Here is a 13,830-nt window from a genome sequence, read left to right on the forward strand (position 1 = left end):
ACAGATTTCGATGGGGAAAAATCTTATGAGCAAGACTAGGCATGCTCAGAGATGAAAGAACACAAAGAAAGCAATCCAACACATGACATCACTTCTGAAGTAGAATTTTGTCGTACGGGAAAATTCGTGTGCAGTCTAGAGCACATTCCAACCAACAGACACCACTCTGGACAAAAGACGGACGACCGGGCGGCGAAAATTCGTTGCGTGTGTACGAGGCTTAACAATTAGGCCCCTTTCACACTTGGAGTCCGTCGGCGGACTCAGTTTTTCTAAGCGAGGAATCGATCTGCCGATCCCCCGCTGAGCAGGCGGATGGCAGCTCTGTCTCCACGCTGTGTGCGGAGACAGAGCTGTCAGGTCCCCGCGGTTCTCTATTGGGAAATCGGATGAGACCGGACTGTCTGTCCATTCTCATCCGATCCGATCCACTGGACGGATGGAAAATAGGGCTTCCATCTGTCCAGATTTGAAGGACCGGATTGGATGTCAGTGGACATGTCTCTGCTGACATCTGATGCCCCATAGAGATGCATGGGTCATCCGTTCAGATCCGCCTGAAAAACTGACAGAACGGTCCGCAAGTGTGAAAGGGGCCTTATGCCCCATACACACGTGCAGATTATCTGCAGACTTTTGTCTGCAGACTTACCTTTTCTATGTAGTGCAAGGGCCTGCCGGATTGCATACAAATTGAAAGTGTTTAGGTTTGACCTCATATTATATGGTTTTGGTAAGTCTGCAGACAAAAGTCTGCAGATAATCTGCACGTGTGTATGGGGCATTAGAGTCATGCTTCTACCAAACTGTGATAAGATTTCTCTCTGTGGGGAGACTTCTCCTCTCAACGTATTTTCCCCAGATATATAAATAAAAAATAAATAGCATATAGTGTAATATTGTCAAGAAAAGTAAATTATCTTTATGATAAGTGACATAGAAGGTTCATCAATCAGTGCAGTGCATATGAACCAACATGCTGTGACATGTGCAATTATGCAAGTGAAGTGATATCAGGTGGAAAAAAACAATCCACCTCTGTAAAAAAAACTCTGTGCTGTGTCCCACAAAACAAAAAATGGGTGAATTATCTTTCACCAAAGTGTGTGACTAAAATGCACGCTCACCATCAGTATGAAAAGACAAAGGCTTTAAATATCTTGTGAATAGTAGCCGTGGTGAGCGTACTGGCTGTTATTGGAAATGTGGACTGCAATTTACCTACTCACCTGTCAGGGGAACAATACACCAGAAGGTTAACCCTTACCTAGATGTAAGTGAGGAGTGTTTTTAACCACTTCTGGACCAGAAGCATTTGCCCCCTTAATGACCAGGCCATATTTTGCGATTCGGCACTGCATTACTTTAACGGACAATTGTGCGGTCGTGCGATGTTGCACCCAAATAAAATTGATGTCCTTTTTTTCCCACAAATAGAGCTTTCTTTTGGTGGTATTTGATCACCTGTGCGATTTTTATTTTATGCGCTATAAACCAAAAAAGAGCGACGATTCTGAAAAAAAAAACAACATTTTTCACATTCTGCTAAATAACATTCCCAAAAAAAAATGTAAAAATCTAAATTTTTTAACATTTTAGGCCAATTTGTATTCTGCTACATATTTTTGGTTAAAACAAATTGCAATAAGCATATTTTCATTGGTTTGCGCAAAAGTTATCGCGTCTACTAACTACGGGAAAGATTTATGTCATTGTTATTGTTTTTTTTTACTAGTAATGGCGGCGATCTGCGATTTTTTGTGGGATTGCGACAATGCAACGGACAGATCGGACCCCTAACTAACATTTTTGACACTTTTGGGGGTAACAGTGACATTACTACAGTAATCAGTGCTAAAAATATCCACTGATACTGTAATAATGACACTGACAGGAAAGGGGCTAACAGTGTGGGTGATCAAGGGGTTAAATATGTACCTAGGGGCATATTTCTAACTGTGGGGGAGCATGGCTTATGGAATGACCATAGAGACCTGTGATCCTATATAGAAGGATCACAGGAGCTCTGTGATCATTCCAGGGAGAAGAACAGTCAGCTGTGTTTACAACAGCTGACCATCCTTCTCTCTCAGCAGGGAACGATCGCGGGTGTCAGACGGCAATCAGAGTCACCTGCCCCATGCATCAACTTCCTAGTTGACGAGCAGGGGCGGGAGCATGCCGGTGGCCTACGTATACCTACGGCGGTTTGCGCAGGAGCGGCTGCCTGCCACAGTATTACTGCAGCGGGCAGTCGTAAAGTGGTTAAGGAAATAAAGTCTTTGATACTTTCATTTGGCCCTTTCTTCTTACTTATATACATTGAGCCAATTGCTATATGAAGACAGCCCAAGGAGATATCATAGGATATTTAAAGGCTTTGTCTTTTCATACTGATGGTGAGGGTGCATTTTAGCCACACACTTTGGTGGAAGATAATTCACCCATTTTTTGTTTTTGTTTTGTGGGACACTGCACAGTGTTTGTTACAGAGGTGGATTGGTTTTTTCCACCTGATATCACTTCACTTGCATAATTGCATGCTTAGCATGTGGGTTCATATGCACTGATTGATGAACCTTCTATGTCACTTATCATAAAGATAATTTACTTTTCTTGACAATATTACACTATATGCTGTTTATTTTTTTATTTATATATCTGGGGAAAATACGTCGAGAGGAGAGATCTCCCCACAGAGAGGAATCTTATTACAGTTTGTCACAAGCATTGACTCTAATTGTTAGAGGTGAGAGCACCAGGTTATCCAATCGATGAGTGGATGAACTTTTCACAGACTTTTTTCTGGAACCTTTTTTGGACTTTCAATATTATATATATTTTTTATCTTTGGACTCACATTTTAATTTTTTTTCTGCACTTTTTGACGTTGTTTGCATGTTTAGAAATTCACTGCAATTGGGAAGATTTTTTATTATATATTTCTGCTTTATATTTATTCAGCATTTGATTTTTACTTGCTATATATATATATATATATATATATATATATATATATATATATATATATATTTTTTTTTTTTAAGGTTTATCATATTGTTTTTTATCCATTACACTTCTTTGTTTATCATATTATTATTTTAGCTTCATCACACATCTGAATAATGCACTACCCTTTGCTTTTATACTTCACCAGCATTGTATTTGATTGGCCAAAAGGGAGCAACTAGGGCGAATTTTGCTTTTGTGTCAAGTATTTGCTTTTTGGTTGATAAAAGGCAAACACATAAATAAAATGTAATCCACTATTAACATGGCATAATCACATACCCTTCATTCTTTTCATCCATTTCATGGTCACTTCTTGTTTTTTCATAATACTGAAAACAAGGACTATTGGCATCTTCAGCACTTGGGCTTTCAACTGCAAGGCATATACAGAAAACACTGAGTCTGCAGTATATATACATTCTTTTTGAAGGGTCCTTATACCATACTACGGTTAGTTTAAGTATATTCTGTAGGCTGTCCATACACTCTTAGATTTCCCATGGGGCTGAACAATAGAAACCCCCCCCCCCCCCCCCCCCCAGCAGTGAAGGAATCTTCCACTGCTGGGCTATTGTATTCTGACAGCCACCACCCGCCAGAATACCTAAACATTGGCTGCAGTCACTATTTGGCTGACAGCTTTCCACCTGACTCCTTCAATTTTCAGATTGAAGAATGTAGGATGGAAGGGGACTCACAGGTCCACCTATGGTGCAAATTAAGGCAGGTTCACCAAGAACCAGCAAAAATTTGCTCCGTGTATGGCCAGCTTCAAACCTTATATATGTATAATGGTTCTCATTCTTCACTTCTCTTACACATGGAAAAGTACTCTTGTAAAAGATGGAAATCTCACAAGCAGCTGAAACACTTAAGTGGATTACACACTAGTAGAAAATTTGCCGAAAATTCCCGTCCGAGGTGAAATCGTACGATTTTCAGCTAGTGTGTACACAACTTTCAGCAGCCGATGCCGACATTTTCAACGAAAAAAAAAGGAGGGACAAACACCAAAATTTTTATCGTCCATCCCCAGCATGACTAATTTTCGTTTAATGTGTATGCAGTACGTTCGCGAAAAATCAGATACGAAAGACCGCGCGTGATCTGAAGTTGCTGACAACCTGGAAGTCTAGGAACAATTGTCCCAAAAAAAAAAATAGATCGGATGAGAAACTTCTTGAACATTATGCACTGTCAACTAAAAACGGTTATGACCACTGAGGATGAGAGAGAGAAATCAGAGGATATTTCATCCAATTTTCGTTAAGTGTGTACGAGCCTTTACTCTTAATATAAAGTTTCACTTAGAACTGGTATTTTAGTTTTCCATGGTAGACAAGACAAATAAGGGTTGATTTACTAGAGACAAATAGGCTGTTCTTTTTTCAAGGGAATTTTTCCTTAGCTTAGTGAATGAGGGGAAGCTTGACTAACTTCCATCATCCAATCATGTGCAAGCAAATATGTTTGTTTTTTTCTTTAATTTTCCTTGCGCATAATTGGGTATTCTTTGCAAAGTGAGGTATCACAACATTCACTAAGCTCTGGGGCAAATTCCCTTTGCAATTAAATAACCTATTTGCTTTTAGTAAATCAACCCCTTCTTATCTTTTTCAATGACTCCTTTACAAGGTTCCCCACAAGAAATGTATCTAACACCCAACTTCCAGTTCCTGCTTGAGTCATTGTGCTTTCAAGTGACCCTAAAGTGTATCTAACTACAAAAACAAAAGTTGATATATTGCAGCTTACCAGTCCTTAGATATGGTTTCTGCATTCCTTTTCTTTTTTCAGGCTAAGAACATCAGCAAGTAGAGAAAATCTTGATCTTGCGACAAAAGCAGTGTCCTTGTCACGTCCTGTGAGCCCTTTCTTTATTGTGTAAACTACTAATCCCATCAATCCATCATGTAATGAAGATGAACAAAGTCCAGCCTGTGTGACAACCATGGCTCACCCCATCAACTAAATGGAAAGGTGAGTGTAGGCATGAAGGGACAGGAAGTGTGTTATTTGCAATAGAACAAATGCAACTATTAAAGCTAATTGGTAAAGCTAATAGTTCCCCACTATTAAGCTCTGAGGAGCGGAGTGAAATGTGTTGGGGGTGTGGCCTGGTTGGAGTCCAGGCATAGGTTGCCACTCTTATCACCACTATACGATCACACGGATGTGTGGCATCAGGGGTCACCTCTTTTCTCTTGCTTGAGCTATAACTAGGAGCCAGGATGGGCTCAATCCCCTGCCAGCACTCCCAGTGGCGAATGCAGAGGAAACCACATGCAAATCCTGTATCAGCTGAGCCTCAGCAGCACACAATTAAACCCTATAGGTCACATTAAAACGAATAGCCGGTAAGCTGCAATATACTAAATGTTTGTTTTCAGATTTAGGTATGCCTTACAGATACAATAGAGATTTCAAATAAAACTTGTATTGAAAAAATATGGATGATGCCATTGCTGACTTATACTTCTAATATTGTCAGTTGTCTGGGTATCATGCTGATCTAGTTAGTGACTTCCCTACCAGTCCATGGTCTGCAACAAGCATGCTGCACATTAAAATGCCTGATCTCCAAACTGCTCTCAAAAGCCTGAAGATCACCATGACAGACAGACAGACAGACCTCAGTGTAGCTTTGTTAAATGCTCTTTAAATGGTAAAGTCTTTTCGTTACAAAATGTTTTATTATAGTTCTCCAGTTTTGTCTACTTCAGAGTCACGTAACAGATTATACAAGTGGGATGTATTTAATCTGAATGTAAGCAGGTAGAGTTTTATGCTGCCCCAGCTGGGAGGGTTAGTGTTAATTGTGTTTCCCGATTCTTTCTTGACAGGCTTTTTGGGGTCCGACCTACTAGTTCTGTGTATAAAATGGACAGGGGTCTGGACCGAAGGGAACAGTTGCTTTTATTGGCTGTCCATTGCTTTTGTTCTTGGTACTGTTGCCAGAGTCCATCCTGCTAGCCTGCTGAAGCATGCTGAGACCGGTATGCTTGCTAGTGAACATCTGGCTTCAAAAGCCTTCTGCAGCATAGGGGGATTGCTGGGACCTGCAGTCTGCCCTTAAGATGCCAATCCTGGACACTACCATCATGAGCTCAACCAGTTATGGACTCTATTCTGTGCAGGTATACTGGGAAAGCCACAAGCCTGAGTTAGGGATTAGCTTAGGGATGCTCCTCAGCCTGTGCACAGGTAGGGAAGGTGAATAGGTAATGCATTGCACACATGGAGTCCACACTAGGTGCAGAGCAGAACACCATTCTGTTACTGGGAGTGAGGTAGCGGAGAATGAGATACGCTGGACAGGTGAAGAGGGCATTGGCTCAGCATGTCCTTCCTGAATGCATCAGTGACTGTGGTGGTGTATATAAACATCAAGAGAGTTTATTAGAGATCAGTAGTCTGTGCAAGTAAAGGTACACCATGTATGAGGCAGTGACCCTATCTAGTGCCTAGTGTAGTCTAGAAGAACCCACCCCAGGGTAGGCTGATTATGTGACCCTTACTTGGCACCCAAGGAGGAGGGAAGCATGGAGGAAGTGACAACCACCCCATCACCCTACCCCTTACCTGAAAAAGCACAGAATAATGTATTAAATGCTAATATAAGTATATGAATCCACAAACAAATTAAAGTAAATCGATTATATAAATTTCTCCTGGATTTTATGCCTTTGGGAAGTGTATAGTGCAGTACATTTTTCAACAGACGGATGCTGAGCACTTTAAGTTGAGAAACACTAAGGGTATCTAAGAATGATATTTGCCTCCTGAGCCTTTGGTTAGGGATTGCTCTACTCAAAAAATTCATAATGTCTTGTTAGTAATTTACTATAAAATAAGAGCAATGAATGCTTACCAGTATTATCAGAATTCTCTGCTATACTTGTTTCACCGTCAGCCATGCTTGTCAAATGTTGCTCCAAACTGTATATGTGCAATAACAGCATCTTTATTAGCAAATAGCAGAGCTGCCTGTTTACATTTTATTTCATCTTAAACTTTTTTATTGGCTTGGTGTCACCATTTGAGAGGTTCATCCCTTCTGTTTGTCTTGGTGGCCATTCTCACCAAGAGAGAAGGGGACTTGAAATCTTTGAAAGGGATATCTGTTCTAGTGAGAGCTGTCTACCCTTTACTTTGGAGAGATGACCTTCAACGTCCAGTTGTGCCTCCATGACAGAAGGTGAATGGAAATTTTCCCAACTGAAATATAGACTGTTAAAATAAACCCAATTGCAGTTTAACCACCACCAACTGTATCCAAAATAAAAAAAATGAATATAAATTTTTAAATCTACTTTACATTGGATGGCTTTGAATACCTCTCATAACTATTGACAAGAAAGAAGTATTGTGGATGTTGCAAATGTATACCATAGGAGCTGGATCAGGCTCTATGAGCTATTCTGCACTGATCTTGCCCGTTAGCAGCTACCTTTTGAAGACACTTCATGTTTTCACACTGATATTTAGGAAGCAAAATCTAGAGCCTAGGTAGTATGACCTTAGTTAGTCCCATAGGTCAGACTAAAGCTCCGTACACACGATCAGATTATCGAACGATCTGTCGTCCGTTTTTTGTGGCATGCTAGTCTGATGTGGAAAGTGAAGAGGTTATTTTCATACAAATTTTCCCGTACGATAGAATTCTACTTCAGAAGTGATGTCATGTGCTGAATTGTTTTGTATGCGTTCTTTCGTCTCTGAGCATGCCTAGTCTTGCTCTTAAGATTTTTTCCCGTCGAAATCTGTACTAATGAGACGAAAATCGGACGTTGTTTTGACGGACGACAAAAATTATATAGCCCACACATCAGGATTTTGTCAGCCGAAAAGTCGGAGTCGGCTGTCGGAAGCACCATACTAACAATCTGAAAATCGGCAGATCGGTCGTCGGACGAATTTTCCCATCAGATTTTCTTATCGTGTGTACGGGCCTTAAAGCGGAGTTCCGGCCACAAAAATCAACATAGTCGATTTTGGGCCATCCGCTTGCTTCTAGGTCACCTGAAAAGGAAATGGATAGTTACGATTTTTTTTTTTTTTACTTACCTTGTAATTGCAGAAAAATATACTCACCTCTCTTCCACTTCATCCCTCGGCGGCCGCGGCAGTCACTTCCGCTTTGCAATGATTCCTGGGAGCTGAACGTCATCGCTCTCAGGAATCAATGCGCCGGCACCGGCCCCGACGTCAGTTCCGGTGCAAGCACGTCATACCTTGCTAAACAGCTTCTGGGCATGCCCAGAAGTTGTGCAGGGATGACCCTGCGGCACTGGAAGTGACGGCGGGGCCAGCGCAGTGCATCGTGGGACCGAAGAGGACGCAGAAGAGGATCGCACTGGCTTCAGCTGCCCACACCTGAGATGGCAGCGCTGGAGAAGAAATTTTCAAGGTAAGTATTTCTTCTAAAAGATAAGTGCGAACCGGGACAGATCAGAGGCTATCCATTGTGGAATGTACTAGCCCTGACTGTCCCGGGGGTATTTTCATTGAAATTTTTTTAGGGTGGCCGGAACTCCGCTTTAAGGCTAGCAGGAGAAAGATCATATTCAGTGTGACAAATGTTCTATTTATTATATAAATACATATCAAAGCAATATTTGCTCCTTTTTCAACCACATCACTTTCATTATATTTTAAAGTTGAATGTTGGCCTGGAAAAACACAGCTTCAAGACACAAAGAAATTGTCATCCTATCACAGAGGCTAGAGAGTTTCTTTAAAATCAATGGTATGGAGAGCCCAGTAAGCTTATTACTTAGTGAGGCATTTGAATAATCAATGCCAATTAAAGTGTATATCTCTAGGCAAAACCTTTTTTTTTTTTTTTATTTTGAAAGAGTGGTGAAGGTTTAGAGGTTTAGTGTTTAAAGTTGTTATTGCTGTCAGTGTCCCCCACCATATGCACCATTGACGATTGTCAGCAAAAAAGCAAAATGAGGGAAATCCACAATTATAGAGTTGTCCTCAGAGCAAGAGTAAGGAAAATGTTCCAAACAGGACACCTGTCCCAGTGACAACTAAGAGGAGAGTTTCCCTCCTTTTGCATCTTTAGGTCAGAAAGTGAAAATAAATATTCCCAATGGTATACAAAAAGCAAATGGTGCCACCAATGAACCAAACATTTACATCAATTAAAATTACAATCTTTTTATTGCATTGCATAATAAAATTTTGCATAAAAACGAAATATTCTGGTCACGAAAGTACAAAATGAACAGCACAATTCCAAATTCGGTGTTCTTAAGCAAAATTGCCTTCTACATGTTTTGCCTGGTTTGGCTTCATCAGTAAATGTATAGTACCAGGGGCATAAAACACATAAATACAGGAATAAAGATAGCATATGCCCTACCGTAAGGAAGACGGTAAGTGGGTGACATTTTCTGTAGACAACAATAAGTAGGGCAGTGCAAATTAGGCAGCAGAGGAGACACAAATTGGTTGATTTACTAAAGGCAAATAGACTGTGCACTTTGCAAAGTGCAGTTGTACTCTGCGAGTGCAGTTGCTTCAGAGCTTAGGAAATTGGGTAAAGATTCACTTTGCAAAGAATACCCAATCACATGCAAGGAAAATAAAAAAAAAGCATTTTTTGCTTGCACATGAGCAGTCAGCAGAGCTTCTGCTCATTTACTAAGCTCTGTAGTGACCGCAATTTGCAAAGTGCACAGTGTATTTGGCTTTAGTAAATCACTCCCAAAGACTCAACCACTAAATGAATAAAGAAATACCTTGGCGGGGTTTAACTCTTCACTACTCTATCCAAAATTAAAAACAAATGGCGATATACAGTATACACTTCAAGTATTTATGGGAAGAACAGTCTGAGGCATACTGTACTTATAAGTTATTCGGCCCTAATTCAAAGAAATTATAAAGCTCAACATACTCGGTACAATCTGATTGAACCGTCTACCAATGACAAAGGCATGCCCAACTGCTGTAGCAACTTTTGTACCTTTTCCTGTATGTCTTTGAAAATAAAAACCAAGAATTAAAAAAAAGCATGCCTAACTGGACACACTTTGTTTATTAGGCCTTACAGGTTTTATAAATCTAAGAAAGGTGGTACAGAGATTGTACAATCATATTGCAATGGGTGTCCACCCTAAGGCCCCCAGGCCTTTTTAACTTCCACCATATGGGAAACTTTTAAAAAGCAAAACATTTGTGTCACTTACCTTGTGTAAAATGTGCCTACAGTATCTGAATCTGTGGAGTTTATTTATTAAGGCTTGAGTGCTGGTTCACATATCTGCAAAGACAGACATTGCATGTGATTCGGAGCGCACTGTCTGCAAATCCCAAGCAATGTCTGTGCAATGCAAATTCAGCCATACAGATTGTATTGGTGAATTCACATTGCATTCGGACACAACTCGCGCAGGACCCTTTTTTGGGTCCGCACCAGAATCGGATTACATGGGTGTTCACACCTATGTGATCCAATTCATGTCTGAATTGACAGTTCGCACTGCAATATGCAAACTGATCTGGGGGTGTCATTAAATATGTATTGACACCCCGAGCGATTCGCATATGGCAGTGTGAACTACCTGCGATTTGAATGCGATGCGGGAACCCGCAGTGGATTCACAGGGTTCCCGCATCACATATGTGTGAACCAGGACTTAAGGCCCGTACACACGATAAGAAAATCTGAAGGGAAATTTCCTCCCACGACCGATCTGCCGATTTTCGGATTGTTAGTATGGTGCTTTCAACAGCCGACTCCGACTTTTCGGCTGACAAAATCCTGATGTGCAGGATATAAAATTTTTTTGACGGAAAAACATCTTAAGAGCAAGACTAGGCATGCTCAGAGACGAAAGAACACATACAAAACAATCCAACACATGACATCACTTCTGAAGTAGAATTCTGTCGTACGGGAAAATTCATATGAAAATAACCTCTTCACTTTCCACATCAGACTAGCATGCCACAAAAAACGGACGACAGATCTTTCGATAATCTGATCGTGTGTATGGGGCTTTAGGGTCCTTTCACACGGCCGCTCCGCGTGTCCGCAAATCATCCTATTTTTTTGCGGATGATTTGCGGACATAATGTAAGTGAATGGCACTGCGGATGTCAGCGGAATACCATCCGCTGACATCCGATTTTCCTCCTTTCAGTTCTGTTCTGTTTTTTGGAACGGAACAGAACCCTATTTTTTCATCCGTGTAAAAAACGGAAAGGAAGGAAAATCGGATGTCAGCGGTGTCATCCGCTGACATCCGCAATGCCATATACTTACATTATGTCCGCATATCATCCGCAAATTGATGGGATGATATGCGGGCACACGGAGCGGATGACACAAGCTGAAGTTAGAAGCTGAAGTTAGAAGCTGATTGGCTACCATGCACAGCTGCACCAGATTCTGAGTGCTCCAGTTTTAGTAAATCTACTCCTGTGTGTTAAGTTTTGGCCTGCTGCTGACAACCAGGTTATTTAACATTACCAGAGTAGAAAGGGGAGTACAACATTTTAAAAATGACTGTTAGGGGTACAGTTATTATAATATACATAGAACTTTACAATAAAACAAAACACTACCGGGTCCTTTTCTAAAGGGTTTGAAAAAGTATGTTGACTTTATAAAGTGTGTGTTCACTGAGCGCATATGAGGTTAAACTGTGTTCACTTCGAACATATGCAAGAAAAAATGTATTTCGTTTTTCTTTTTATTTAATTTTTTTTTATTTCCCTTGCTCACGATTGGCTATTTAAAATGAACAAAACTTCACTTTTTTGAAGAGTGTGTTTTTAGTAAAAGTTTTAAACAACACATACTGAACAAATGTATATATGCCAGTTGCTATAAATACGTTTCTATAGATTTTTGAGCCAAAGCAAATGAGTATATCACTTTTTTGAAAAATATATGCTTTGCTATGGAAATGGTATCTACTACTCTTTTAGTTATTTTGAGATAGATAGATAGATAGATAGATAGATAGATAGATAGATAGATAGATAGATAGATAGATAGATAGATAGATAGATAGATAGATAGATAGATAGATAGATAGATAGATAGATAGATAGATAGATTTCTCCAATTTGTAAAACAAAAATGTTCAAACAAAAAAAGCACATTAATATCATGAGTGCAAAGATGGCAACACAGTTTACTGATAAATATAAATGAGAATTTAGATCACAGATCTAAAGAAGTCCGGGGTTTTTTTTCAGTGACAAAGATTATGTGGAGGACAGGAGACCAAATAAAACATATTTTTCGCTTTTGGATAGTGGCTCCATTTTGTCCATAAGTTGACAAAATATTGATGTGGAATATATCGTAACTCATATTCAATAAAAGTGCTGAGGGAAGTGTAGGGAAAGAAATCAAGGGGATTGATTTCCTAATGCAAACAGACAGTGCACTTTGCAAGTGCACTTGCACTTAGTTACACCAGAGGTTAGTGAATGTGATGAAGCTCTGCTGATTTTTATCATCCAATTATGTGTAAGCAAAAATGCTGTTTTTTTTTTTTTTTAAATGCCTTGCCTCTGATTGGGTATTCTTTACAAAGTGAAGCTTTACCACAGTCACTAAACTCTGGGGAAAATGAGTGCAACTGCACTTGCAAAGTGCACAGTCTATTCGCCTTCAGTAAATCAACCCCTGTGACTGCTTAACAAATGAGAAAATAAACAATATGACATTTATGGGATTCATTTTCCCAGGAAATAGACAGCGATCAGTTCAATAATTAAATTATACACAGGCAATAATCCATTATTAAGATTTTTTTAAGTGAACATTATTCAATAAGGCTGGCCATACATGATACAATTTTCTGTACACTTTTCATTAGATTTACCTTCAACTATGTAGTACAAAGACCTGCCTAATAGGATACAATTGAGTGTTGTTTAATTTTGACCTTCTATTATATGCTTTTTGGTAAATCTAACATAAAATTGTACAAGGAAATTGAACATGTATGGCCGGCTTACGTGAACATTAACTTTACACAGTGAACATTCTCTAATGCTTCACTAATTCAGTCTCATTATAGCTTTGGCATTGGGCTTACTTGGAAAATATTATGCTTATTCATAATACAATGAACAATAGATGCTGTAGGTTATTATGCATATGTGAACAATAGCCATCAATTCAAAGGATGTCACCTAACAAATATACCAACCTGATTCTTTATTACCTCTTCACTCTTCATGAACTGGACAGCCAAAGTCAATGTTTCCACTCCTCTTAAATTTGAAGTAAAATGTATTCCAAGCTATATATGTAAGGTTCAAAATTTGAAACCTCTTGGTCTTCTGTCCTGATCTGTGGTCTTAAGGATAGCCACAAAGCACTCTGTGTATTCTGGAATGTATTGAAATAATATTCCTATAATGTTCATACATTGCAGCAAATCAGCGATTATTTTGTCTATATGACTTTTAGAAATTTTTCTATTTTCAGTGTGTCTTCCTGTGTAACAGTTGGAAAGCTTTGATCGGTCCACCCTTTGTAGATACTGATAAAAAAGCCATAGTTCCTGTTTATTTTTATACCAGGAGATCTTTATTCTTGAAACAAGTGAAACAGGAAATGGAAAAAAATTGTTTTGCGCATACATTTTGCTTCAGCCAAGTAAAACAGAATTAACATTTACCTCTTATAAAATATTCTATCGAAGGAAGCTAAGATATATGCTTGAGTGGAGGTGCTTCAATACTTTAGGGATCCAGTCTGTGTGTCCACATTGTCAAAAATATACTGTAGACATAAAAAAGACAGCATACTTGATCATTTAAACACCCAAAACAATA

The 13,830-nt window shown here is 39.4% G+C and overlaps 1 protein-coding gene across 2 annotated transcripts in view; it reads right to left on the reverse strand.

Annotated features, from left to right (window-relative positions):
• Nucleotides 1–13,371, reverse strand: part of LOC309555493 (ATP-dependent translocase ABCB1-like) — a 148,070-nt gene extending 134,699 nt beyond the window's left edge. The window contains exons 1-3 of one of the 2 annotated variants that reach the window (XM_082257529.1): nt 13,200–13,371; nt 6,884–6,951; nt 3,292–3,385 (exon numbers count right to left, since the gene is read on the reverse strand). In XM_082257529.1, the coding sequence (XP_082113655.1) occupies nt 3,292–3,385; nt 6,884–6,929 (140 nt within the window). In that variant the 5' untranslated portion in view covers nt 6,930–6,951; nt 13,200–13,371. The remainder of the gene's footprint in view (nt 1–3,291; nt 3,386–6,883; nt 6,952–13,199) is intronic. The other variant, XM_082257530.1, reaches the window with a different exon arrangement.
• Between the last annotated feature and the right edge of the window lie 459 nt (nt 13,372–13,830).

Source organism: Pelophylax lessonae, assembly GCF_965119305.1.
Source record: "Pelophylax lessonae genome assembly, chromosome: 5".
In the NCBI taxonomy this organism is placed as follows: Eukaryota; Metazoa; Chordata; class Amphibia; order Anura; family Ranidae; genus Pelophylax; species Pelophylax lessonae.